Source organism: Thermobia domestica, chromosome 10 (genome assembly GCF_964235325.1).
Source record: "Thermobia domestica chromosome 10, izTheDome1.hap1.1, whole genome shotgun sequence".
NCBI classification, from domain to species: Eukaryota; Metazoa; Arthropoda; class Insecta; order Zygentoma; family Lepismatidae; genus Thermobia; species Thermobia domestica.
Genome location: NC_137463.1, coordinates 75,136,519 through 75,162,864, shown reverse-complemented (window position 1 = coordinate 75,162,864; position 26,346 = coordinate 75,136,519). Strand labels below are relative to the sequence as shown.

Genomic DNA, 26,346 nt, shown 5'->3' with positions numbered 1-26,346 from the left:
TCATTTTTCAAGCCTGAGGATAAGAACATTTATATCAAATCAAGTAACAAGATGGTCCACCGGGGAAGATGTATGCAAAAGCTTCAACAGAGATTTTGAGGCAATTGCAAAGGCTTTCAAGTGTATGATTCTCAGCCAAGATAAAAATGAAAAAAAAAAAGACAAAAGCTAAAGGACTTTTAAGAAAACTTGTTTCTCCTGAAACTTCCTTTATGGCAGCCTTATGGAGAGAGATTCTCACAAGTAAGTTTTCCCAGGTGATACACACCAATTTTAATCAAACTTAACAGGTTTGTAGAACAGCAAAAAATAAGCGACACGTATTTTTTTTTATAGCGGCCCATATGCATATTTAGATGGTATAATAGGGCCGTCAAATTGGGACAACAAAGCATACTTTAGGTAATAGCTCGAAAACGAGAAGAGATAGCCAAACGTTGTAAAGGAGCAAGTTGTCACGACACGATAAGCATTTCAATAACACATAGCGCTTCCACGGGGATAACACACAACATCCGCAAATGGATCAATCAGGGATGAAAAGCAGTCACAGAGCTCTATCTATTACGCGGAATCCAAATATCGTAGGTACGAATAAAGAATGATAAACAATAAGCGATACGTGTTTTTTCGTTTTTGCAAGATGAGACAAAAAAACGTAAATAGATGCATCGTTATCTCAATGTCGAAAGATTGGAGAACTGGGAATATGAAGATGTGAACGCCTGTATGAGAGGCAACCTGTCAATCAGTGTTGTAGAACTGGTTGCAGGTAACAGAATCCTACTCGAGAGATAAATACCAAACCTGGTCTTGTTGTTCAGTGGTTTATATGTTATATCTACTAGTAGTTATTGATTGCGAACAGTTCAATGCTCATGATCAGTAATTTAAAAACCACCCAGCAGTAAACGAAATCATGCCCTTCCTGTAAGAATCGGCCGTATAGGATAGTAATGCAAACATTGATATTGTTTTGCAACAAGCCCCGTTGTAGGGATAAATAGGCCCTTTGCGGGATACTAAACATGTCGAATACAATTGAACAGGTTAACAAAAATAGACAATTCATAGTCACATGCATATGAGCATGCATTTAAACCCAACACATGAATATGTTACACAAGCACTATTTTCGGTAATATGCTGTATGTTGAACCATAGCCGGCTGCTATTTAACAGAATGTAGCGTAATGTCGAATATTGTATGGAACGAATATAAACAATTGTAGTAAACATTCGTCATACAAATGATTCTTATTGAAATCGGACATGAGCCTAATAGAACTTCCTTGACATAAGCAGTATAAAAACTATATTAAATGATTCGTGGCTACATGTATTTTTTTCGAAATATACATATGTAAACAGTATAAAGTATGGCACGTCAAATGAAAATGAAAAGTCCTACAACTAACTAACAAAACAGTTCCATTGAATGAAAATTAAAAGTCCTACAACTAAATAACAAAACAGTTCGTTATACATTTACGAAAACAGTACATAAATACCGTTCTTGGGCGTTCAAATGCGTTTGAATTTGCCACATGTCAATATTGGAAACCATTCCTCTGTTGTATTAATACATAGAACTAAACGTAGCATTCCGAACACAAACTTCTAGAAAACAGTTCTGATGTCATTGACAAAGAACTGGGCATAACTAAAGCCGAAGAACATAACCAGTGGTGCAATTCATAATTCAATAGGTGTGTTGGCAATATGTTGTCTGTTGCGTCGTATCATTATGTACATCTTGCACAGCAAAATGTTGCATGCCAGTGCGGATATTAAAACGTAAATAGCTATGTTGAAACAACAACAAAGACAATACGAAACAAAAATGCTCTCTCTATATAAGGGAAACGAACATTCACTTTGTCTGTTATAAATGGCATCTTATTTGTTGTCCAACCTATTCATTGTATGTATTGCAGAAGTGGAACTTCCCCCCAAAAATCCTCCAAACAAATATTTTAGACACCAAAAACACCTGACAACGGATGGTTGTCTACAGGTATCGCACAACAATGAATGCAATTGCTGAAAACCGGAAACTACTGGGTTGGTGAAATGTATCGGTCTGTCCGAAACATAGCCGCAGCGGAACCATGCATAGGTGAACAGAGGTTTATATCTTGGAGAAGATAACTGATTATGTACTGATGATTGAAGTTTGATTATATTGTCTCTTGTATGGAGATTGATATTTAGTTGTTGAAGAGTAACTACATCGGATATTTTACGTACATAACTCTTCCACATTCTAAAACCATAAACATCCAGAGGTTGGATTATGTCCGTTGTATTCTTAGGTTTGGTCATAATTGTATATACAATAGATTTAGGAGTGTTTTGTCTCGAAAAGGTATAGTGAAAGTTGTTTCTTGACTCGGGAAGGTAATTTTGCTTCTGTCAGACTCTTGTCTCGTTTCGTATCTTATGATGAAAATTCTGTCTCGTCTCTTTCTCTCTCGGCAACATTACTGTAAAGCTTTGAAGATTTGAGCCAGAAGCTGCTAATAACTGTCAATTTTATAAAAGATTGACGTTTCATTTTAATAATACACCAGAATTATGTTAATCACGTAATTAGATAATTCTTATACAAATATTTAACTATTTTTTCTTGAATCCTTCGTGGTTGAATGGGTAACGTTCACACTCTTATGCTGTCAGCACGGCCCTGATTTGGTTGATTCATTGGCATTTAATGTCCCTTTTCGCTATTTATGAGACGAGATCTAATGCTTAAACTTGAATCCAAATTACTTTATAGATTTGTAACCGAGGCAAACACTCCTACTGAGGATTGAATCCGAGACCATGTGCATAGAAAGCTAGCACGTTAACCACTTGCGAGAAAAATCACTGGATTCCTACTGGCAGTTGATGTAGTTCGGACCTCATGTTATTCTGTGGATGCCTAGGTTTAGTTAACGTGTATTGCATGCTGAGTAAAGATATTAAAACACACACACACACACACGCACACACAAATGTTATTTAACTAAACTATATAAAAATTCATTTTCGGTACCAAAGAATACGAGCCATTCAATAAAAGCGTTTATTTTTACGTTGAAACACATGAATGAGAATCAGTGTGGCTACCCGTCCCCCATAATTAGACATGGTAATATCACATATTGTTTAAACATTTACAGTACTTAATATAACATCTGAATTAAATAAATTACTGCTACTTCTACCAAACTAAATTATTGACGAACATTTGGAAGAATACTAAAATTAGTTTTAAAAAGAAATATTTGTGTTCACCATGTCTGATTATGTATTACCTACTCGATGGTAGGGGTTTCACGCTTGCCAAAGGCGCTCTATGTAGCGGGCTTGTTTGGGAAGCGTTCATGCAAAATGATGGTTCCAGAAATTTCATCGGAGGACTTTCAACACGCGGAGAATGAAATAAGCACTACAAATATACTAACAATCAAAGTCAAGCATTATTGGAGCGAATTTGATAACTTCCGGGATGAATTTTCCACCCTCTGAAATCGTCACTGCAATTTTGCATTCTGAAAGAATAGCGTTCAAACCTAGATACATAAAATGTATCTACTGTAGTCGTGTTACTAGCGTCATAATAAAGTAAACTTATCACATTGATTTTCTATTACTATAGTTAGAATTCTAACTTTAGATACGTAATATTTAGTTAAGATTCTAACTTTCTCACTTCTGTAAACGAAATAATCGTTGAACAGAATAGAGCTTTCCACCTCCCTGCACTTTTCTGCTACCGGTTTAAAGTGAGATACATAAAGAAGTTTGCAATTTGTGGGTCTCTCTCTCTCTCTCTCTCTCTCTTGTCTACTATTAAAATAATCTTAAACATTTGCACGAAATGCGTGTATATCATCCTCTTGTAATAAATTATATATATATTCCATTTGTCATTGGACGAGATAATTCAACTGAGTTGTTCAGGTGAGGTGCATAGCTCAAGTCCTCTTTTACATTCACGGAAAAAAACTAAATTTCAGAGCCTCACAGGAAGCAGAAATTCGTTTGTAGAGAATTTAATTTTTTGTAAATGTATGTGCGTTATGCAATAATATGCTATAATAGTGGAAATCACAAACTGGAAAGTATAAAAATATAAATGAATATCAATATGAGTAAAAGTAGTAATGTAATGTTTAGGAACTTAGCTTTAACTTTTAACACTTTTTTTTTTTTTTTTTTTTTTTTTTTTTACAAGTCTGTCTGGTAACTGATGTGTTCCTCGCTTTTCAATCATCCTGATATAAATGAGTATGCATGAGCCTTTGTCAAATACCTGTTCCGGAATGGGTCAACCTGTAGTTAGGAACCCTACTACAATTGCATTCCCACCAACATGGACACCAATGTCGCGAGAAAGATACCTCAGAATACTTCCTCGATCAAAAATGGAAATGTACTTGAATTGTTTCTGTATTTTACTATGATACTAGATCGTCCAGGTATACTTACGCCGCACCGACAGTAAGTCACTGGAAACTGTGGCTATAGCCCTGGCTAACATGTCTGTATTCAGGAGGCGTAGACGGTTCACGCGGTACGTCGCGGTTATGACTGCTACTCATTGCATTGACTTTCCAAACTCTACACATTGAACAAATGTTGGGTCAATCCGATGTTTTCTTAATTTTTTAAGTTTTAATGTCCAACACTAGATGTACTGTATATATTATAATAAACTAGGAATCTTTGAATCTAAGTTCAATTGCAACAAAGCTACTAGATGTTAGCTGAGATTTGCAAACATATTCATAACTATTTTTATTACAAGTTGCATCTAAATTAAAGTAATTTGAGCTAACTATACTTCATCTAATACCTGGTTTTAAGTTTAAGCTATAAAAATGTAGGTGATAATTTATATTACAGAATCCAGATATTGATATAAAACGAACTTATATAAATGTTGAATCTTAATACATTAAGCAAGAAAGTTTTACATCAATTTGTACGTACGTTACCCATGGTAGAGCTTATTTCTTTTTGGTAGGCGGACAGGGTGATTTATGCCCTGCCTACATAGTGGAACATAAAAGAAACATTTTTTTTTTTTTTTTGAGTTGACTCGCGTAAGTGGAAGGGATAATACTACATACATTTGTTTACTTGGCAGGTATTTGTCTACTTGACACACTCGAATAATTCCTCGCGCCTATTCCTTTCTTCCACACTCGAATAATTCCTCTCGCCTATTCCTTTCTTCCACACTCGGTCGCCTTCTTCCAATTCAATCATGGGACTTTCTTTTGCAACTCTATTTACAGTTAAACAAGAAAGGGGCTTTAGGGTACAGCATAGTGGGAGATCAATCCGTGATATTGGCATTCGAATTTCAAATAAACAGACCAGAATTTGAAAAATGCTCACAATACGCCAATATCTTCTACGTTCTTTGTAAGTTGATGTCTCTTTTCGGTAGGCCTAAACATAAGTGCCAGCTCCAATAACGCATTTTAAAGAAACCTTTTTGTTTATTTATTTATTTATTTATTTATTTATTTTATTTTTTTTTTTTTTTAAGGAAAACGTATTTTGAACTCATCAATCTTAGTTTCGGGAAGTTTATGTTCTAGCCTATATTTACTTTAATGTTCCATGGTTATGCAGCGAGGCTTTTGAAAACGGGAATGGTAAGGTGGATAGCAGGGCCTAATGATCCCAAGAAAACCTATGCGCACGGTGTTTGTTCACCAAAATGCTGAATGTCAACTAATTAGTGTTAAGATCACTACAAGGCATACACAATGGAATTAACTTTCAATAACGAGTTCATAATTAAAATTCTATAATATGTGTACAATTGTTGTGAATAATACATAGTGAGTAGGATAAAGTATATTGCCGTTACGAGTCACTCTTGAGTAAGGATACTTCATTAGAAAGTTGAGTCCCACTGCAGCCTTCTCACATACAAAATTTTATGAAGCCTCGTCATAATGTTGAATTTGACAATGGACCCATAGTATATAGTAATCTAAGATGAGAATTGTACATCCTTCGTATAGAAAATACATGTAGATTACATGAAATTCAAATAAATAACGATTGAGAAAGACGCAACGAATGAAACGGAAAAGATGGCTTATTAATGAAATGGCAGTAATTCGCTTCCATAACTTAAAAGAAATTAGCGAGAATATGTTTCTGAGATTATTAGCATTTGGAATTCTTAAATCATAAGATGAGGTAAGCAAATATACCATCATCCCTTTTCTCAATATTCCAATGATACTTGAATGATATGGAGCTAAAGCTCCAGTTGTTCTTGAATCATTCTTGCCAACCATAAGATAATTTATCGTAATATCCACGAAAATGTCCTTACAATAATAGTTGAATATACGATCATTTTAGAATGCATACGTTTTTGTAGTTTTTGAGTGTACAAGTAAGTTGTAGTTGTGTATTAAATAACTATAAAACACACACACACTGACGTTTTTAACAGTTATTCCCGCTACAATAAATCAATAACGATTTGAAAATTAGTAAATAGTAACTTTGCATCCATTCTTTAAATTCAATTACGTTTACGAAAGTGGAAAAATATTGTTAATAGGGAGTTTTTCAAAAATGGTGAGAACAGTGAGTCGGAGTTCGAAACTGAAGGTTACTAGATAAATTTATTGTATATTATTGCTATTATTACTAGTATTATATTTGATTCTACAATTATCTCGTGCATAACGAATATACGATAATTTTAAAGACGAATATAGATAATTTTGTTCTCTGAGGTTGGCAACTCCGTCTGCAACTGACACACACTCTAAGGTGATGTCAGCAGCACGCTCTGATACCTTCTCCTCCAGTCAGTGTTGCCACACTTGGTACAATTGTACCAAATTCAGCCCTTTTTATCATTCATCGGCCCGTTGGTACCACGCTGGCATTTTCAACCCCTTTTGTGAAAAAGTTGGTACAATTCTACCCAATTCAGCACCATTTAACAAATACTTGTCACATTTTCTAAAGTATCAGTAAGATTTTGCTACATCTCACGTTACTTATACTATGTGTTGGACTCTTAAAAAATGCTGTTGAACTTGCATTCTGTGGCGTTGCACCACTTAACACTAGGAACTTTGTGTGGGAAATTCGTAATTCGAACTATACTGGGATAGAAATCACGCTAGATGGGTGCATCTGCACCGCGCATGAAGGAGACGAGAAGGAAACAGTGTGGTGGAAATATATTCTTCAAATCTTTAAAAAAAAGTAGAACCACACAAACACGTTGAATCAAGTGTTGAATAATCTGAAGAAGACCAGCGTGTGCTCAAGTAAGTCTATAATTTGTCATTGCAAAGATTCTACACTAAAAAATAATGGCACCAAAAATACATTGATATAATTGCTGGCTTAGCGGGCTAAGTTGTTTACTAGTGACGCCATATTGACGAATATAAAGATACCCGAACATTTCTGCATTTTATATATCTATATCGATACATTGATTTGTACTCTTGGAAGAGGCGGGGGGGGGGGAAGAGTTGTTCTAGAACATTACCTCTTTCAGTTTCATGTTATAGAGCCGTGTATTACCCTGGTATAAAATTCAGCCCTTTTTGTTTCAATTTGGTACTATTTTTCAGCCCACTTCAGAGCTAGGACTGTGGCAACACTGCCTCCAGTTTCCCTAATATTCAATCAAGAGCCAATAGGTGAACCTCTGAGTGCAATGACGGTAAAGCGATAAATAAAGTTGTCCCCACAGCGAGTATTAAATCCCCGCTGTTCCATGGTAAAGTTCTCACCGACTACGTCACAGCAAACTCTTCAGGATTACTCAGTAAGCGATTACAATCCTCGAAAATTAAATAAATTCTTCCTTTTCTCTATAGGCAGGTAATAAATAATTCCTTCATGCCTTCCAACATGAAAGGTTGAGAGCTAATTCAGCCATATCCTCTCTTTTATGAGAAAACTCCGATAAGTGAAAATTCTAGTATTTAATGGTCTAGTGTTAGTTTTACACTAGGAAATTCTAGAGTTAATTTCTAGTATCAACAAAAAATAACCACTTCAATACAACACTTCTGGAAATGATAAAAATATCAGAATGCACCAACGAAATAAAATTACCATAATTTCCGTCGCGAGTAGATATGGCCACCTCCCTTTCGACTCACTCAACCCTTCATATATTATAGCACATTCTTGTGCTAATATTTTGATAAACACTAGGTTAAATGCAGACAGGGTGTTTTTTTTATACCTATCAAAAAGTAAATCTAGATTTTTCTATTTTGATTAAAAAACTAGGATAGAGGCAGACAGGGTGGATTTATATCTATCAAAAAGTAACCCTAGATTATTTCTATGTATTACTAGTTGTTATTGCTAATATTTTGATAAAAACTAGGCTAGAAGCAGACAATTTTTTTAAACACCTATGAAAAAGGAAACCTAGATTATTTCTATGTATTGCTAGTTTCTAGATTATTGCTAGTTAAAAATATGTTGATGAAGAGTAAATGAAAGGGACTCAGCTTATATTTTAAAATTAAATTTTTTGGCACAGAACTACCGAGGTCTCAAGTTGACCAATCCCCGACTTGAAGTTGTGAACACATCACTGGCAACACCATCTGTTTTTTCGCCCTATGGTCTCCCGTTAAAGCAGTGGATGCACACCATAATGTTGGACGTTCTCACCTCACTAGATCACGTTAATCAACGGTTTGAGTGTTGGTAAGAGTACATCTTCAACTTACAAATTAAAAATGAGATCTTTCAAGTTTATGTCCCATGCTTATGCTGGCTAGGCTAAGGAGACGGTGATGATGAGAAATGAATGAAATGGTGGAATGAAGAAAGTGGGAGGAATCGGGAGGTCCCCCCAAAAACCAGTCCACCACAAAGTTCACTTGGCGTGAGTGAACCAGGGACTCACGAGCAGGCCAGAGGTGAACGCTCTATCACTGAGCCACCGCTTTCCCAACCTACAAATAAACACACATGAAATATTAATATATCCGAGAAGGCTCCGAGGTAAATGTTTAGCCGTAAAAGTTGTTTGTACACCTTTAATTAGCGTAGCCTTATTTTGAAAAATGTTTAATTATTTCAAGGCTCTGTTCAACTTTTAATTGACTAAGAATTTTCTTTTAAAAACAAACATTTGAACCTGTAATTGTTTACCGAAAGAATTACATATAAATAAGTATTTGAATAATGTAATCCTTTACCAAAGTGTTTAATTTATTGACCGTTTCTAAATTGTCATTTAAAACTTAACACTAAATGAATAAAACTAAAAATGTTTCTAATGATCAGCCTTCTCATATAAGTGTTACTAATGAATGGATTGCAAATTTGTGTACTTATTTGAAAAGTGTGTATTCATTTCTCAATCACTATGATGTTAGTAAATACGTTTTGCTTGTTATTTCATGTTGATACATTTCTCATTTTCGTAAACATGAGGCTTTAAAGTCCAGTGTAATTCCAGAACACCTTGTATTTGGTGTCGTGCTCTCCCGTACCATATTTGCTGTCTGTGTACATATTTGAACCCAACTCATTTCGGATTACAACGTCTGGATCATGAATTACCGTGACGTAAGTAAAAATACACACCCAAGGTAACACTATTTCGTGAATACACCGAGTGAATATGAATGTCGAAGGTAGTAATGTACGCGATCCTTGTACACTAAAGGTAAGCGAGCTTTCCACTAGAAGAACGACGAGGGTCTGAACGATCTACGAATCTAAAGCCTGTGACAAACATCTTGGCATTTCAGCTAAACGAATAAAACGCAAGCTCTGACGCGACGTTGCCAAGTGGTAAAGGGGTGTGGCTATGGCTGAGACAAACTACAGCACGATCAGGTGAGAGGGAATAGACGTGGATGTATGCAAAATAAACGTGGCAATACCGCTGGCCTCTCATTTGCTAGCAGCATTAAAGGGGACTTGGAGCGCCGCCTTTAAATGCCAAGATGTTTGTCACGCCGTTTAATGCTATCCATTGTAGTCGTGTCGCTGTATGAATCTTGCTCCAATCACGTAGCACTACCATTTAAACCAGAATCTGTCTTGGCTGCTGATGTCCTTCAGAACACTCAGCTGTTGCCACATTTAGTAAACAAAGAAATACGAATAATGTTTTCCCCAGCTGTTCAACTGCATACCAGTACTCGTTTTTTTTTTTAAGTATTAAGTTTTGTAGAACGATGAAAGATAGCACGAGTATCTGAGCCTAAACAATAATAACAATATACTAAGACTAACAATGACAAAATTTCGGTTTCATTCACGCATAAACAAAATTCGTACAGCTAATGGATTGGGGAAGTTCAGAAAAGTGCGTCAAATTACAACATTAAGTCGAAGTGCTTCTAAATCAGAGCGGGTAAACAAATGGGTCAAGATCAAGGTCATATTGACAAGTTTTGCTACGGCGTTCCGAGGATTAACGTCCCCCTGCCTTCTTTTTGTTTAAAAAAAATAATGGAATGCGTAAATTTCAATGCACAGGTATTGTAAGTGTCGCGGCCCTGGAATAACAGCATGAGTAGACAGGGGTGTCATTTGGGGGGGGGCAGGGAGGGACATTTGCCCCCCTGAGTTTGAGATTTATATAGATTTTATCAATAGAATAGTAGTAACTCAGTGAAAATGCAAAACTTTACTTATATCAAGGGGTCTTTCCTCCCCAATCCAAATCTGAAATGACTCTACTGTGGCTAGATGACTTCCTATAACAAATGAAGCAGGAACACGAACGTTGGGTTCAAATTGTCGATGGCTGGTTGGTTGACTCGTGACACATATAATGTTATGATTAGTGATAGGTTGAAGTCAAGGGCACCGATCCTGGAGGGCTGGAAGTCCGGCATTCCCAAAGCTCATGTAGACCGCCATGTATTTTTATGAATATATATTTTATTATTATATATGTAGTTTTTATGAATACACAATATTTGGCATATAATTTATCTTTAAATCCTCATATATGCCTTCTTAGACCCTTGTCTGCAACCAAACACACATCTGAATGAGCATCCCCAAAGTTACAGAGAAATCGGGGCCCTTGGTTGAAGCTGCTGTTGATGGTGAAAATATCAGCCGTCACAAAGCTGACCGAAGTAGGCACTGCTTGACCTGAATTTATATTCAAGTTGAGGGCAAATAATCTGTCCCACCGTTGAGAATATCGACCATTATTTCAATGCAGAGCACAAGTTTGACCATGCGGTCTTGTTCCTGTTTCAGTTGCGATATCCTCTTGGGTACTTTATTTATATGATAGAAGACAATATAAGATATTGGAAAATGGCTGTAAACTCTCTCAAGATTGTGGTGAGTTCCCCTTCTTGAGTGGGTGATGAGATGACTGCTGTGGTGATGGTGACCCCCGAAGGTGCATGGGTTTGTCTGGGAAGTAATAGGACTGATTTTATTCCGCCATGACTGTACTTCGGAGCGTGCGCGCACCGACTGGATCCGGTAGAGGGCGTTCCTAGCTAACGAACGAGCGGCTGGTCAGTTGTCTCCGAGCACATGGAGAGTCAGGACAGGCTTTTTCGCGCGACGTGTTTCTGTGAGTGGTGCAAGCCGAAAATACAGCGTTCGTTAGAGCAGAGGTACGCGATTAAATTTTGTGTTAAACTCGGTAAATCTGCGACAGAGACGTTTTATATGATCAAGCAGACTTACCCAGATGATGCTTTAGCAAGAAGTGGTGTGTTTCGGTGGCACAAGGCCTTTTCGGAGGGCCGGGAAAAGGTCGCCGATGAAGACCGTGCTGGAAGACCTTCGACTTCGACAAACACCGACAATGTGACTCGTGTGCGCGAAGTTTTGAACTCAGACCGTCGACTAAGTATTCGTTTAATTGCCCAGATGTTAAATTTACCAAAAACTGTGGTTCATGAAATTGTGACGGAGCATTTGAACATGCGCAAGGCGTGCGCGAAGATTGTCCCAAAAGTGCTCACTGACGACCAGAAATTGCGGCGAGTGGAATTGTGCCAAGAAAATTTGAAAATGTGTGAAAGTGACCCCCAATTTTTGAATAACGTAATCACAGGTGACGAATCATGGATCTTTGAGTATGATCCCGAGACAAAGAGGCAATCTCCCGAGTGGCACACGCCGGCGTCTCCTCGCCCAAAAAAGGGGAAAATGAGCAAATCCAAAGTGCAAACTATGCTCATTGTCTTTTTTGACATCAAAGGCATCGTCTACCATGAATTTGTTCCTCCTGGACAAACCGTCAACGCCAAGTTTTACGTGGAAGTGCTCAAGAGACTCAAACGAAGGGTCAATCGGGTCCGACCAGACATCGGAGCCGACTGGAAGCTGCACCACGACAACGCCCCGGCTCACACCACCTTTCTTGTGAACAGCTACCTGACCAAGGCCGGCATCCCAACGCTTCCGCAGCCGCCCTACAGCCCAGATGTGGCCCTCCCGGGCTTCTTTTTGTTTCCTCGCCTGAAACGCCTGATAAAAGGCAAGTATTTTAGACGACAGAGGGGATCCAAGCAGCTTGCACCGCGGCTCTCAAGGCTATTTCGGAGAATGACTTCCGTGACGCCTTCAATGCTTAGAAATTGCACTGGTAGCGCTGCATCGACGCTGAAGGAGCCTATTTTGAAAGTTTTTAAAGAATTGTAACGATTGGCTCAATAATTTTTTAAAAATCGACTCAGTCCTATTACTTTCCGGACAAACCCTGTATGTAGCGTAAGTTGAGGCGACCCTCCACAGTAGGAGCAGAGATGGTGTGAACAAGAGTCTTCTGATGCTGACGACATTCCTTCTCAACTTGAAATATATGGCATATTTTGAAATTGCCGGATAACCCCCTTTACAATTTACGCAGTAATATGATATCTTGGCACTCTTCATCGGGCACTCCCATGTGAGACAAGGTTGTGGACACTTCACACAACACTGCGTTGTAGAACAGGTAGTGTGTGTGTGTCCCAGTCTCTGGCAGCAGGAACACTGAAGAAATTCATCTGAACGGCAAGATTCGACAGTTATACGATAATGTAGCAAGCTTGGAATGCTGTAGAAGGTGGAAGCATTAGTGGAAATCTCACCATAAACAAAGGAATAGGGATTTGATTGGATGTTGTTATGTAATTTGTTTTTTTATCCTTTTCATCTGGTGAATGGGAATGACAAGAAAATCCATCTACTCAAGCGTCAACAGGCAATTTCTTTATCATCGCCTTAAGAGTGATAGAATTCTTCTTCATTTCATTTTGTTCAGTAGCGTATTTCTTTTTGTTGTTTCAGCACGGCTTCACTAGTGGCGTAGTCCTTCATTGCATGACAATGAACTTTGACTCTATTCCGGTTAATTGTGTAGTCTGGCACCTTCTGGAGATAAGATCTGGTGGATCTTACAGATTCGGTCAGGGAGGAGTTCATATAAGAACATACTCCTGATTGACGTCTTCTGTGAAGTACTTAGAGGTGGTTGAGTGAGGTTAAGCAACAATGTAGCAACTATATAGTTAGATGATTGACATACAGTAACAGCAGAGTCGTACGTTACTTATTGCGTTCCAAGTGTCTTTGAAGCTTGGAGATCTGCCCGCCGAAAAGTCTCTACTGTCTCACTTTCTTTTTCAACCTAACAATGCACGGCCATACACAGCAGCGAAAACTTTGGAGTTTCTACAGGAGAGCGGAGTCCGTATTGTACCGCACCCGACTTATTCTTCATATATATTTCCATGTGACTTTGTCTTCTTCCCAAAACCCAAGAAAAGGCTTCGAGGACGCCGCTTTCAAACAAATGATTGCAAAAGAATGGATTTTTAAAAATATTTGACTCATGTTTTTTTAAGAATGCAATAATGTATCGATGTTTGTGAGGATTATTTTGAGAAATTTTAAAATGTATTATGTAAAGAAATTGATTTTTCGAAGAATATCCTAAAACTTTCCACATATGTACAAAAATCACATAACCCCTCGTGACGAAATTCCGCGTAAGCTACCGATAAAAATCATTAGTTATCTTTAAAAGATTGCTCTCAGTTAATACAGAAATACATTTAACGTTTCCTGAAAATATGAAATCCTGGAATAACTACAATGAATTTATATTATTTTAAATTCGAAATGACCATATATCACTATCAGATCAATCCATAGCAAAGAGACTTGTTATTACAAAATTCTCATTAGTGCTTACTCTAGTTTCAATATTGCATCCATGTGATAAATGTATGAGAAACCAAGCAACATCATTTGATAGGACATTTCCATTAATCCATAAGAGAATTTTCTTTATACATAGGTAGTAAAATTTACAATTAAAACATACAAACATCATTTCAAAAGATAATGTTGTTTTTTTTTCAAAGAGAATCCTGCCCTACTATTTATTTTTTTGTAATTATATATATATATATATATATATATATATATATATATATATATATAGTGTCCTTCGATTTACCACCAATGCCGATAGAAACAGTATGGATGATAATGAACGAAATCGTGGGATGAAAAGAGTGTAAAGAAACGAAAAAAGATAAAAGTTACAAACAGGATGTTTGTCCATAACAAAGCCTAATGACAGCCTAGAATTGGATCAGGCCCCCCATGCACCAGAGGTGAGCCGCTCTACCACTGAGTCATCACTGATTCAGTCGCCTTTTCCTATGAAGCTTTCTAATTTTGTCCATGACACAAATTTAACTTGAAATACGCAACTAATAATTTATTTGCCTATTTACTATATTTATTTCAAGCGCAAATATTGATTTGTCCATCTAATATTTGTAAGAATATAATCTCTGAAAGAAAGATGGCTACCCAGATGTTTCGAACACGACTAAACACTACAGCTATTAAGTTATAAGTAGGCTATCAGGAACTAATATTATTGAAAAGTTAAAGTGACATCAAACAAAAGAACTACATATATAAGCTAAATTTATAAATTAGGAAAGGATAATACCTGATTATAGTTTCCTAATGTCAGCTAAAAAAAATCTGTTCCTAAAACGTGTGTGTTGTTCAACAATTCACATTTCTGGTTGTCTGACAACATTATTTTAAATCTCAAACAATATACTACAAAAATAATGGAATATTGTCCCTATTGTTGTCTAACTTCTTTCTATATTTATTTGACAGATAGTAGGGTAAACATACCAGTTATTGGCACTTTAAGAGGATTTTTTAAAGAAAAAAGTAAATAAGCGTATTGTATCGCTACAATTTTTGGGTTGAGTCATTTTATAAACTTTTACACCTTTTCTGAAGTGAAAACTAGTGAGACATAGCGAAAACGGAAAGTATTTATTCCTTTAAAATATATTTTTTATTGAGAACCTCAAAATGCCTAGTTGTTGGCACACACTGACCAATTATTGTCACCTGATGCCCAGTTATGGCACCTCACCTTTACATAGTAGACCTAGGCTTACTTATCCTAAAACGTTTACAGTTATTGCAAGCATTAATTCATCAAACTATCATTAAGTAGTATACAATACGAATATATTGTAATTATAAAAGTATTAAAATAAAAATTGAATATATACCCAATTAAAGTTATGAAAAACTCAGAAAAATAAAACTGAGAAACGTTTGAACTACAAGGTTTTATTCTGTATTTATGGCTAAAAATTACAAAGTTTCCTGTTCTTCCGTGATCTTAGACTACTTCGGACCTCAAGACAGACAGACACACACACACACACACACACACACTATATATATATATATATATATATATATATATATATATATATATATATATATATATATACAGATGGTGATCAGAAAAATGGAAACACCTGTAGTTGGCAACAAGTCAGATGTATGGGTTGGCAGTGGTGTCGTGGCGCCCACAGCGCCGGACCGCTGGTGGTAGTGTGTTAGGTCGGTCTCCATACTACGTCAGGCGCAATGGAACAGCAGGGTCCAGTGGCTGCATTAGACGGAGGTAGTGTAAAATGGGAGACCTCTCAGATTTTCAAAGAGGACAAATTGTTGGTGCGCGGTTATGTGGAGTGAGTGTGACGGCAGTGGCTACTGTGTTAGGTGTGTCGCATGGGACAGTGTCGAAGGTGATGACGGCCTACACAACACACGGGAAAACCACATCGGGGAAGCGGAACAGTGGGCGGAAGAAAATCATGAGTGACAGGTCACGCCGGGTATTAAAGCGCATTGTCACGCAGAACCGTCGTGCCACTGCGGAGCAAGTGACGGTGGAACTCAATCAGCACCTCCCCCACCCTGTTTCGACAATCACAGTCCGCCGCGAATTACATGACATGAACTTACGAAGTCGTGTTGCACGGGCCAAATCGCTCATCAGGGACCATAACGCTTTCGCACGCCGCAAATGGTGCCGCGACCATGCAACTTGGACCGTTGAGGACTGGAAACGTGTGATATGGTCGGATGAGTCATCCTTCACCCTATTCCCAACCATGGGCCGTGTTTATGTGTGGAGAACGCCCAAAGAAGCTTATGATCTGCAGTGTCTCCGCCCAACTGTGAAACATGGTGGCGGCTCGGTGATGCTGTGGGCCGCAATATCATGGTTTTCATTGGGTCCTGTGGTCACACTTAGCGGACGAATCACTGCCAACGATTATGTCGCAATTTTAGGAGACCACTTGCATCCTATGGTCCGGATGTTGTTCCCGGACAACGAAGCCATCTTCCAGGATGATAATTCACCCATTCACACAGCTGGCGTTGTTGCAGCGTGGTTTGAGGAACATCGGGATGAGGTTCAACACTTCCCCTAGCCTGCCCAATCCCCAGATCTCAACATAATTGAACATCTGTGGTTCGTCTTGGAAACATGACTCCGGCCACCTCCATCCTCTCTCACAGAACTGGCCGATGCCCTGCGCGAGGAATGGTGCAAAATTGCACTTGCTACCATTCACGACCTCTATGCCTCCATCCCACGTCGCATCAAGGCTGTTCTGAAGGCGAAAGGTGGCCCGACACCATATTAATCTGGTAAGTTGCAATTTCGTTTAGGTGTTTCCATTTTTCTGATCATCATCTGTATATATATATATATATATATATATATATATATATATATATATATATATATATATATATATATATATATATATATATATATAAACAAACACAAAATAGGGCTATTTTAATATGCGTACTAGCTGTAATAGTACTAAAAGTAGATGTAATAGTACTAGTAGTAGCAATTGTGGCCTTACTTACTATAGAAATAGCGGTAATAATAGTAGGTATAGTAATACTAGCAGCAGTAGTAGTAGAGCTGGAAGCGAAAGTGGAACTATTAAAATTCGATTGGGCGATGGAGAGAGGATTTCTAAATAGAACCTACATGTATCACAGAAAAATTAAGGAATTGAGCAGGCGTAAGCAGTCGACTATACAAAGTGTAGAGAAGCGCCAGAAGCATTATGTGATCCCAGGTTACCACTGTTCCTCAAAGAAAAAACAGTAATACAACCAGCCAGCCATTTTGTGTGATCCAGAAAATTCAGTGGTAAACGATGAAGAAAAAGAGAAGAGCAGAAATTGCGCGTTGCAGAAATGAAAGCGTTGGACTTCTGGAGTAACGAGGAAAGACTGAACTACAAGAATGTCAGTGCTTAAAATGTTCGCCTATGTTTATCTAATGTTACAACTGTCCTTTCCATCCGTGCAACTACAGAAATTTTCATCATTCAGTGTCACTGACTCTTTTAGATTACAGTTTGTGAACATGAGACACTTGATAAATTCTACACCGGCCCTGGAAACACCTTCTTGACAACATCAACATTTTAGACTATATCCCAATAACCACGAAATCTTGCTCTACCCTTCTTTCTTCTTACATTATCGAGTAACGGCTTTTAGAAAAGCCAAAATGAAGCGTAGACCTACGCATAAAAGTTCTAACACTGACTTTAAACTTCTCCTGGTCTACTAAGACAACGAAGATCAATAGTTAAAATAGGTTACTATAAGTGCACCGAAAGTTTGTACCAATAATTGGCACTCTGAATGCCGGTACTTGGCATTGGTGCCAACAACTGGTAGAAATAAAGCTATCAAAGTAAGAGTGCTAGCATCGTAATTCTTATGCGTTAAATAGAACAATGGTAGTGTTAAAATATGAAAAATATATTTATATAAAAATGCCAGTTATTGGCCCCTGTGCCAAGTAAATGGACATTAAATATATTAGCAATACCAATTATTGGCACCCCCTGAAAACATGAAACGATCTGACCATTGTTGGCAAGAAGAAGTAATCCACTTCTTTAAAGGTATAACTAACCGTTGAAAGACAATCATGTATTATACTTTTATTACAACAGTAAATAACAACAGAATAATGAAAGTGCATTTCTTAACCTACCTGCTTAGAATTGGGCAGAAATGTTGAAAATCAAAAAAGCTTTCCAAATACACGCAATTATTTCAAAACAAATGTCCAGCGAAGTTGACGGCACTTGCAAATAACAACAACTGAAGAACAGGCTAAAGGAAGGGAACCAAACCAATGTTGTCAGTTTAGTATATATCTTAATTTTTGATACTATTCTTTGAAATGCCAAATAACTGGGCAGTGCCAATTACAGGAAAGCTTACCCTTTCTTGTAGATGTTTCAAATGTGTAATCTTGAATCCATAATTAAGTATTTTTTTTCTTTGAGTTGCATTGAGAAGTCGAGCAGGAAAGTGTGATCAAATGTAGAAAGCTGTATCTTACATTATCCTATTTGTTTCTTTTTCTTTGTTTATTTTTTTGTGTGTATGCGTGCGATAGAAATTTATTGACTAAATAATGTGGAATTCAATTGGCTTGATGAAGTTTAAAGATATATTTGACGAAAAAATAAAAATAAATTAAATTATTAAGTAACTTCTTACATGTAACACTGAAATCCGTCAGACTGTGAGCTCTGACCATTCGTGTCTCTAGGACAAATTTTCAACAAACTTTTTTTTTTTTAAATAGAATATACTAAATTATATTCAAACTCGTATCTTAAAACAAAATAAGTAATGTCTAGGGTAATTAACTTAATAAACAGGCTTATAGCTCAGGATCTTATCTACATATGAAATCATAACACATGAGTTACCTCTATTAAAAGTTTATTTAGAAAAAAATGATAATTCCATGAAATATCTTTCTTTAAAAGTGCATGAGAAATACCTGTAAGGCATTCTCTTCTCTAATTCCTTAATTTTTCTTTAATTTTAGTAAACTTTATTAAGCTAAGGTTTCTCTAATTATGTGCCTGTGGCAGACAGAAGGGTTAGCCCTCACTAAAAGCGTCCTCTGCCAACCTTAACTTATAAAGGGCATTGACTCACTACATCATAAGCCCTGGCCTACGACCCTATTTCGTGTACTGCCTTAAATAGGAGATGCACTAGAAGGATATCTATCTAAATACTTATTATAAGGCTAGGTAGGTAAGGAGAATGAGTTCGCCTTATAGTAGCGAAAGATCCTTAAATCGATCTGGCAGGTAAAGGTTAGATAAGAACCATACTCCCGGAATTAGGAGATGTGATTAAAAAAATCTAAAAACTCTATCAGTAGCCTCTTACGAGTCCACTTCGAGGGATCGAACCAAGAATCTGTGTTCAGAGTATTCATAAAAACCTATTGTGTCCTGCAAGAGGAACCACGTACTCAAAAATTCTAATATCAGGGAACTGTTAATCTAAATGCCATATCCACCTAAATATGGAATGTAGCATTTCAAGGATCAAATCCTGTCCCTGTTCTACGGGGCCTAATTCCCTAGCAAAATTCTGTTTCTTGAATTAGTATAAGAATTATTTTTCTATATCCCTTCTTTTCACAGGACCTCATTTTAGTCCAAGAAAGAAGCCCCTTAAAAATAAAATCCTACTAGAAGGTAGAACCTAATATAGCTCATGCTTTCTGCCCTATTTAAGACTTGGAGAACCTAACGAGTCTAAGCAAGACCTCCGTAATACTCTCCCTTCATTTACTTGAAGACCTAATATTCTCTTACGGGGAGAAAAAAGCTCCCACTCGGCTCACCGAGCCGAGTCCGTCCTAAAGACTACATTTTTGGAGACTGTCCGAACTCTCCCCCAAGACTAACGGTCAACTCACCCTTCCCTGTAAAAAAAACTTCCGTATATATAGGAAAGCTATCGTATCATAAGCTATGTAGAAAAAAACGAGTGGTAGGGAGAAGGGTGTTCTCCTACCAAAAAGAAGCTTTCTCTGAATGCTTTGAAACTGACTGTTATTCCCTGAAACAGAGACTATTCTTTTTACTAGAGGTATTTTTTATGTAATAGCTGAAAATAGAAATAATATAAATATACATAATAAATACAACAATTACATTTTCATACAATTATTAATAATAATAATTAATCATCCAAGGCCCAGATGTGGATTTCTGAACCTAATAATAATACAGTAATAACTTAAAATATATAAATCAATACCAATATATTGATATAAAACAGTATTTAAATTTAAAGCATTATTTAAACATAAAAACCAGCAAGTGGCCCAAAAGTGTCACTTGCAGATATTAAGTTTCTACAATTTTGTGTTTACGGGAAGAGGGAGAGAGTAGGGTTTTTAAAGCATCTTGTAATGTTTTGTTATTCCGATTATGTGCAGAGCAGGCTTAATGGCATTGATATTTGGTATATATAGACTATTTAAGAATATAGAAAGGATAAAATAAATTATTTAAACAATGGAGTTCCTCGCATAGAACTTTGCTCGATTCTCTGATATTTTGTATTAATTATAATCTCTTGTTTTCCCTCTGTTTACTTCCACCCAATCTACCATCATGACTCCCAGGGCATAGTTTCTATACAGCTAATGTCCCAACCAGTTTCTTTGACTCTTTCCAATTTCATCTACCATTATTCATTATTTTATATTCCTAATACTTCATCGTTACTTTCCGCAAAACCCGGCTTATTTTCCCCATTTTTCTGCCCGCTCTCTTTGACTTTGACCTATTCCAAAAATTGAAAAAGCCCCTCCGATGTCCCAGTAAGCTTCCAGATATTTTGTCCTCGTTAGGAAAAGTTGGGAAGTTTATCTCAAAAATCATCAAAAACGACATTACAAACCACATACGACAGCTGCTACGGTTTTGCGAAACAGCATAGAACAAAGAAGGAGGTTATATCAAAGGCCTGCAGTGTGATTCTCAATGTACACTCTTGCTTTAAAAAATGGCCATCTAGGTTCAATACTCTAGATTCAATAACAAGACTCTAGGTTCAATAACAGGTTTCTACTACGTATCTTACTGTTTAATAGATTAGATATTTGTTATTACTTTTTCACTGCTTTGCTTTTATTGTCATGCTTATTACAGTAAAACCTGTCTTCAACGGACCCTTTATTAAACGGAAAACTGTCTTAAACGGAAATATTTCACGGTCCCATGAATTTTGGAGTACAAAACATGTAAAAGTCCCTTCGTTAAGCGGAAACTGTGTTATGTGGACAACGGAAAGCAAAATAAACCTTTAACGGAAAATTCTGAGTTCCGGACTACAGTGTTTAGAAGATGTTTAGACATTTGTGAGACAGTCTGCCATAAAATGTTCTTTCTTTTGTTAAATATTTCTAGACAGTGTAGACCTTCCCCAACCACTACTCATATTCACCCCCACAAAATGTCCTTAATCTCCGCAACTTAATCAAGAATCATACGGAATGTCGGAAAAAAGAAAACGAGATAGAGGAAGAAGAGGAATACGATACCGAGTTCGAAGAAGAGTGTAGAATAAATACATATCAAGATGCTCTCAGAAGCTTAAAGGAACTGCAAAAATTTTGCCTTACGGAAAAATCATTCTGATTCACTTAGTATAATTTCTCAGGCTAAAGTGTATGCGGAAAGTCAAGCAGCCAAGCAGCAAAGTACACAGAAAACCCTGCTTGGCTATTAGAAAAATAAAGAAAACGTGTGCATAGTATATTTTGTATTCATTTTAATTTTTTTTGTGTATTTATTCGTAGAAGAAAGAAGCACTGTAATCGAACAATGTACGTACAGCAATATATTTTCTCAGTATGCCCCTTTATAAGCATGTATTTTTTTTTTTTTTAAAAAAAAAGGAAAGGTCTACCTCCACTAAGCGGAAACCTGACTTTAACGGAAATTTTTGCAAGTCCCGCTCGATTCCGCTAAAGACAGGTTTCACTGTATTATTATATATCCCTTGCTGCCGAATGTGCAAAGCTTGTAAATTCCTTTACGAACTTAATTTTATTTACCAGTACGTTCAAAAAATGAAGAAAGAAACGTTGCTATGCCCCAAACAAGATGTAGTACGTACAGGAAACTTATGAGAATCTCAAGTCTTAGAGGAAAAGCAACTTTGAGTAAATGGTATATGTCACGTGACAAAAGCTCACGTGCTTTGAGTAAATGGTATATGTCACGTGACAAAAGCTCACGTGCAGCTAGTATGTTGGTAAATGAGTTGAAAAGTGCAAAGTATTCTCAGCAATTCATCATGCGACTTAATTTTAAAAGAGAAAAACAATACAATGCATAGTATTGTTATCTTTATACATCACAATTTCTTCCTTCTCTTTGGTAGCATTACAGGTATGGGATAAGAGTCTACCCATATCAAGTACTAGAGCTTCTTCTTTGTTAAGCGGTTAGCGTACGCGTCTTTCGCGCGGGAGACCCAGGTTCGATTCCCGGCGCGAGCTCATGTGGTTCGGATTCCACGTTAATCAGTAGGTTCCGTCTCATATAGCCTCGCTGCTGGAAGGGGCGTTAAATCACCTCACCTCACCATATCAAGTATTAAATGTAGAGTATATATATATATATATATATATATATATATATATATATATATATATATATATATATATATATATATATATATAGGGTGTTACAAAAGTTTGTCACAATGTTTTTTGAATAGATTCCTCGCATCAAAAAAAAAAGTTTATGTGGACCTGTGGTCGGAAGTGCATATTTCGTAGTTCTAGGGTGCCGAAAACGTGAAAAAAAAATTAAGTTTAAAGGTCCATAGTTCCACTACTATAGAACCGATCGTATTCGGGTCATGACATCACTGAGGAAATAGTATGTAAACTATTCAAACATCCATCTTTCAGAATCTCTTGTATTTGCACAATCATTTTTAGAAAGTATATTTGGGAATACTTGATCACTCTCCACCTTCCTCTCTAAAAATTGCACTGAATGCAACTTATAATCAAATAATGCAGCACAGATATTTGCATGTTTGTTTTTCTTATGGTTAAATTTAAAAGGATAATTGACGCTCCGTTACGCATAATGGAAAATAGAAACTTCTTACAGTTGTTAGAAAAGTTTAACCTATGTTATATGAGGTGAAACTGGTTATTAGCATTAATAGAGTAACCACAGTTTCATACAAAGCAAATCCCTGTACAATTTAGGAATATTATATATAAGAACTGTAAGAATATTTTCTGCTTACTATCATGCATAACGGAGCGTCAATCTTTTGCTCAATTTAATTACTTTGTTTGTATAAACAGCTCTGATGCGACTTCGCATAGAGTTGCAAGTGAATGGTAGCAACTAGTGTTGCCCAGGAAACGAGAAATACATTTTCACATTCGAAATGACAGGAGAAAATTGTCGAGTCTCGTGAGCAGCACTAGTTCATCCAAATCTTAGATCTCAAACACTGTTTAAGTGTTACATGATTCATAATATAGAAAGCATAAGTTGGTAATGTTGTTGTACCAACATAATGAAGAGCATTTACCAATGTTTAACGATACGCAAGTCATTACACAATATACTTCAAAAATAAATATGGTTTAAGTGTTGTCATATTACACTTATCGTGGACATCTCGTTACCTGGAATGATTCTTGTAACTTGTAGATGAAATGAAGAAATAATCAGAGCATACATTTTGTATATACATTGTTTGGTGGATCTGTAATAGCTGCCAAATCATGTTTATCATACCCAGTCCAGGAATCTACTAATAGCACGGTCCGGTCACCAACTTGTGGAAGGTACGCAGACTGAAACCATAATTTGATTATTTCTTTGGTTACTTTGCCGGATGTCGATGCACAAATCAGCAAGTTTTCTGGTCGAAGCATTGTCTGTTGTACCCGTGGCCCGAACTTTCCGTGAGGTTCTTTTAAGACGATGAGAATAGGCGACAGTAGCTTCCCATTAGCAGATACGATTGGCTGTATCGTGTAACTGTGTGTCGTCGCAGACAGAGACTGCACATTTGCGTAGATCTGTTTCTCTCCGTGCATGCCAGACATCTAACCGAGTGAAATTCCAAATTGAATCCACTCTGATCTGTATTATACACATTCTCCGCGCCATTAGAATTTATACATGAGCGAACACTTTGCACGAACCTATTAGCATTATCATGTATATCTTTGGATTGTTCTGCGCTATTGTACGTGACATATTTTGTAATTTGACACGATGTGATGACGCCTTTTAAACTGCCATAGCCATTTCTTTGACGCTTTAAACCCGTCGAATCCCACAGTTTGACTAGCTTCTATAGCCCAACGTCGTAAGTCTGTATCATGAATTTGTAGCGCCCCAGAGGATGGCCCGGAACTTGTGAGTGCTACAGAGCGGAAGGCGTCTAACGTACTTAGAACGCAGACTAAAGAAAATCCAGAAAACTGAGTATCAAGGGGTCGCCAGTCTGTGAAAGATGATATGGCAATGAAGTATAGGGCGCACAGACAACGTCCGACAACACGAGGCTTGCCCACACCAGCTCTACGAGAAGGCATGAACAAACCCCCCTTCCTCTCCTTGCTCCTGCATATACTATAATTCAGAAATAGCTAACCTTAAATTAAACTTATCTAACTACTAGGGACTTGCACTTGAACAACAACACTTAAAATGGAAAAGATTATTTATTATTTGATCAAAAGCTGGTATTAGGGCCATGGAAGCCTGATATAGAACAGGTACTTCATAACAGATACATATACTATCATGCACGAGAACATATATTCGTATATTTATAAAAACAATAAAAAAAAAAGTCATGCGTGAAAATATTCAGTTACTGATGCATGATTACATCAAAATTCTTGCAGCTATAAACAATTGAGGAGGGACAACCATCTTCACCTCCCTCGTATAATGATTGAAACATTAACACACTTCATAATAATATGCAAGTTAGATTCTTACCAAATTCCAGAAGAATTGTCACTTCTGAAGATGATGAAAGAAATAGTTTAAATTTATTATGCAAAAGATAATATCGTATCATAATTGTTAATTGTTGTACACTGCAACTAGACTTCAAAGATAATAATATAGCTATAAGGTGCTAGCCAGCATATACTCACCATCGGGTGCGCGCCTACAAGTGCACTATCCAAACATAAGTGCAAAACTCGGTATTAAAATTGTTACCACTAAGAAAAGGTATGCAATAAAATTATACACATTCATCTAATAACCCATTGAGACTGATTACCTGTTACTATGAGATTTACATTCCACATATGGGCATTCTGTGCCCTTTTCTTGATTGAACTGGCAACATTATGCTCCACCCCGGTGAGAGTGAAGCTGCCGTGAACACATATAGCGTTAAGCTTGTTTATTCAACATTGTGATTCTTACCTGAGAATATGCACAAAGCATATTTACTAATGAATGATGCATGTATTCAGAATTGATGCTCAATAAGATAAGATAAGATAAAGACACTTTTGTGTAAACAACACAACTGCACTAAAATGCGAGTGGCCAACATTATATGGAGATAATAAGGGACACCTAGCACCAGTGAGAACACAAAACAGCTATTCGTGAAGTAGCACTGACAAAAAGTAGAGGATACAGCCTACTGCAGCTATGAAGCATCATAAAAACAAGATAATTAAGTAGTGCACCACACTTATAAACACAGTTCTTCAAAGAACACCATTGAAATGAGCTTGGAGAGATAGCTGGAGGATTCACTATTATTATGAGAAAGCACTGGCTAATATGCCACTTTCACTCAACCCAGAGAGCACTGAACATTATAAACACTAAAGAGGGCTTAGAAAAAGTAAGCTTTCGAAGAGCTTAACTGGGCCTGATAAATTAACAGGCTATATCAAAGATGAGCTTTAATACGCACAAACATGCTCAAACATAATTGAACATAACTAAAAATAACATACTCATCAAAAATGACGAATGTGGTTGCTACGAAGGCAACCTTTATCAGGAAAACACCTTTAAACTGCCCATCTTCATATACGAAACACTAACACAACAGCATCTCATCTCACCACCAGTTGATCCTGACCCAAGGTTGGGCGGA

General features: G+C 36.9%; 1 protein-coding gene across 1 annotated transcript; it reads right to left on the bottom strand.

The window, feature by feature from the left end:
* On the bottom strand, positions 1-24,298 carry LOC145661510 (uncharacterized). The gene is made up of 3 exons (XM_081726827.1): positions 23,948-24,298; positions 2,111-2,310; positions 1-13 (listed from the first exon to the last, which is right to left on the bottom strand). Exons 1-3 carry the CDS (start codon positions 24,296-24,298, stop codon positions 1-3), a joined length of 564 nt encoding a protein of 187 aa, XP_081582953.1.
* Positions 24,299-26,346: the final 2,048 nt, after the last annotated feature.

What these genes read in the sequence shown, in the direction of transcription:
- LOC145661510 (XM_081726827.1), bottom strand. Translation starts at nt 24,298, where the DNA reads ATGCACGGAGAGAAACAGATCTACGCAAATGTGCAGTCTCTGTCTGCG. An exon ending in TTACAGATCCACCAAACAAT is followed by an intron (nt 2,311 to 23,947) that starts GTATATACAAAA and finishes ACCAAACCTAAG; the next exon opens with AATACAACGGACATAATCCA.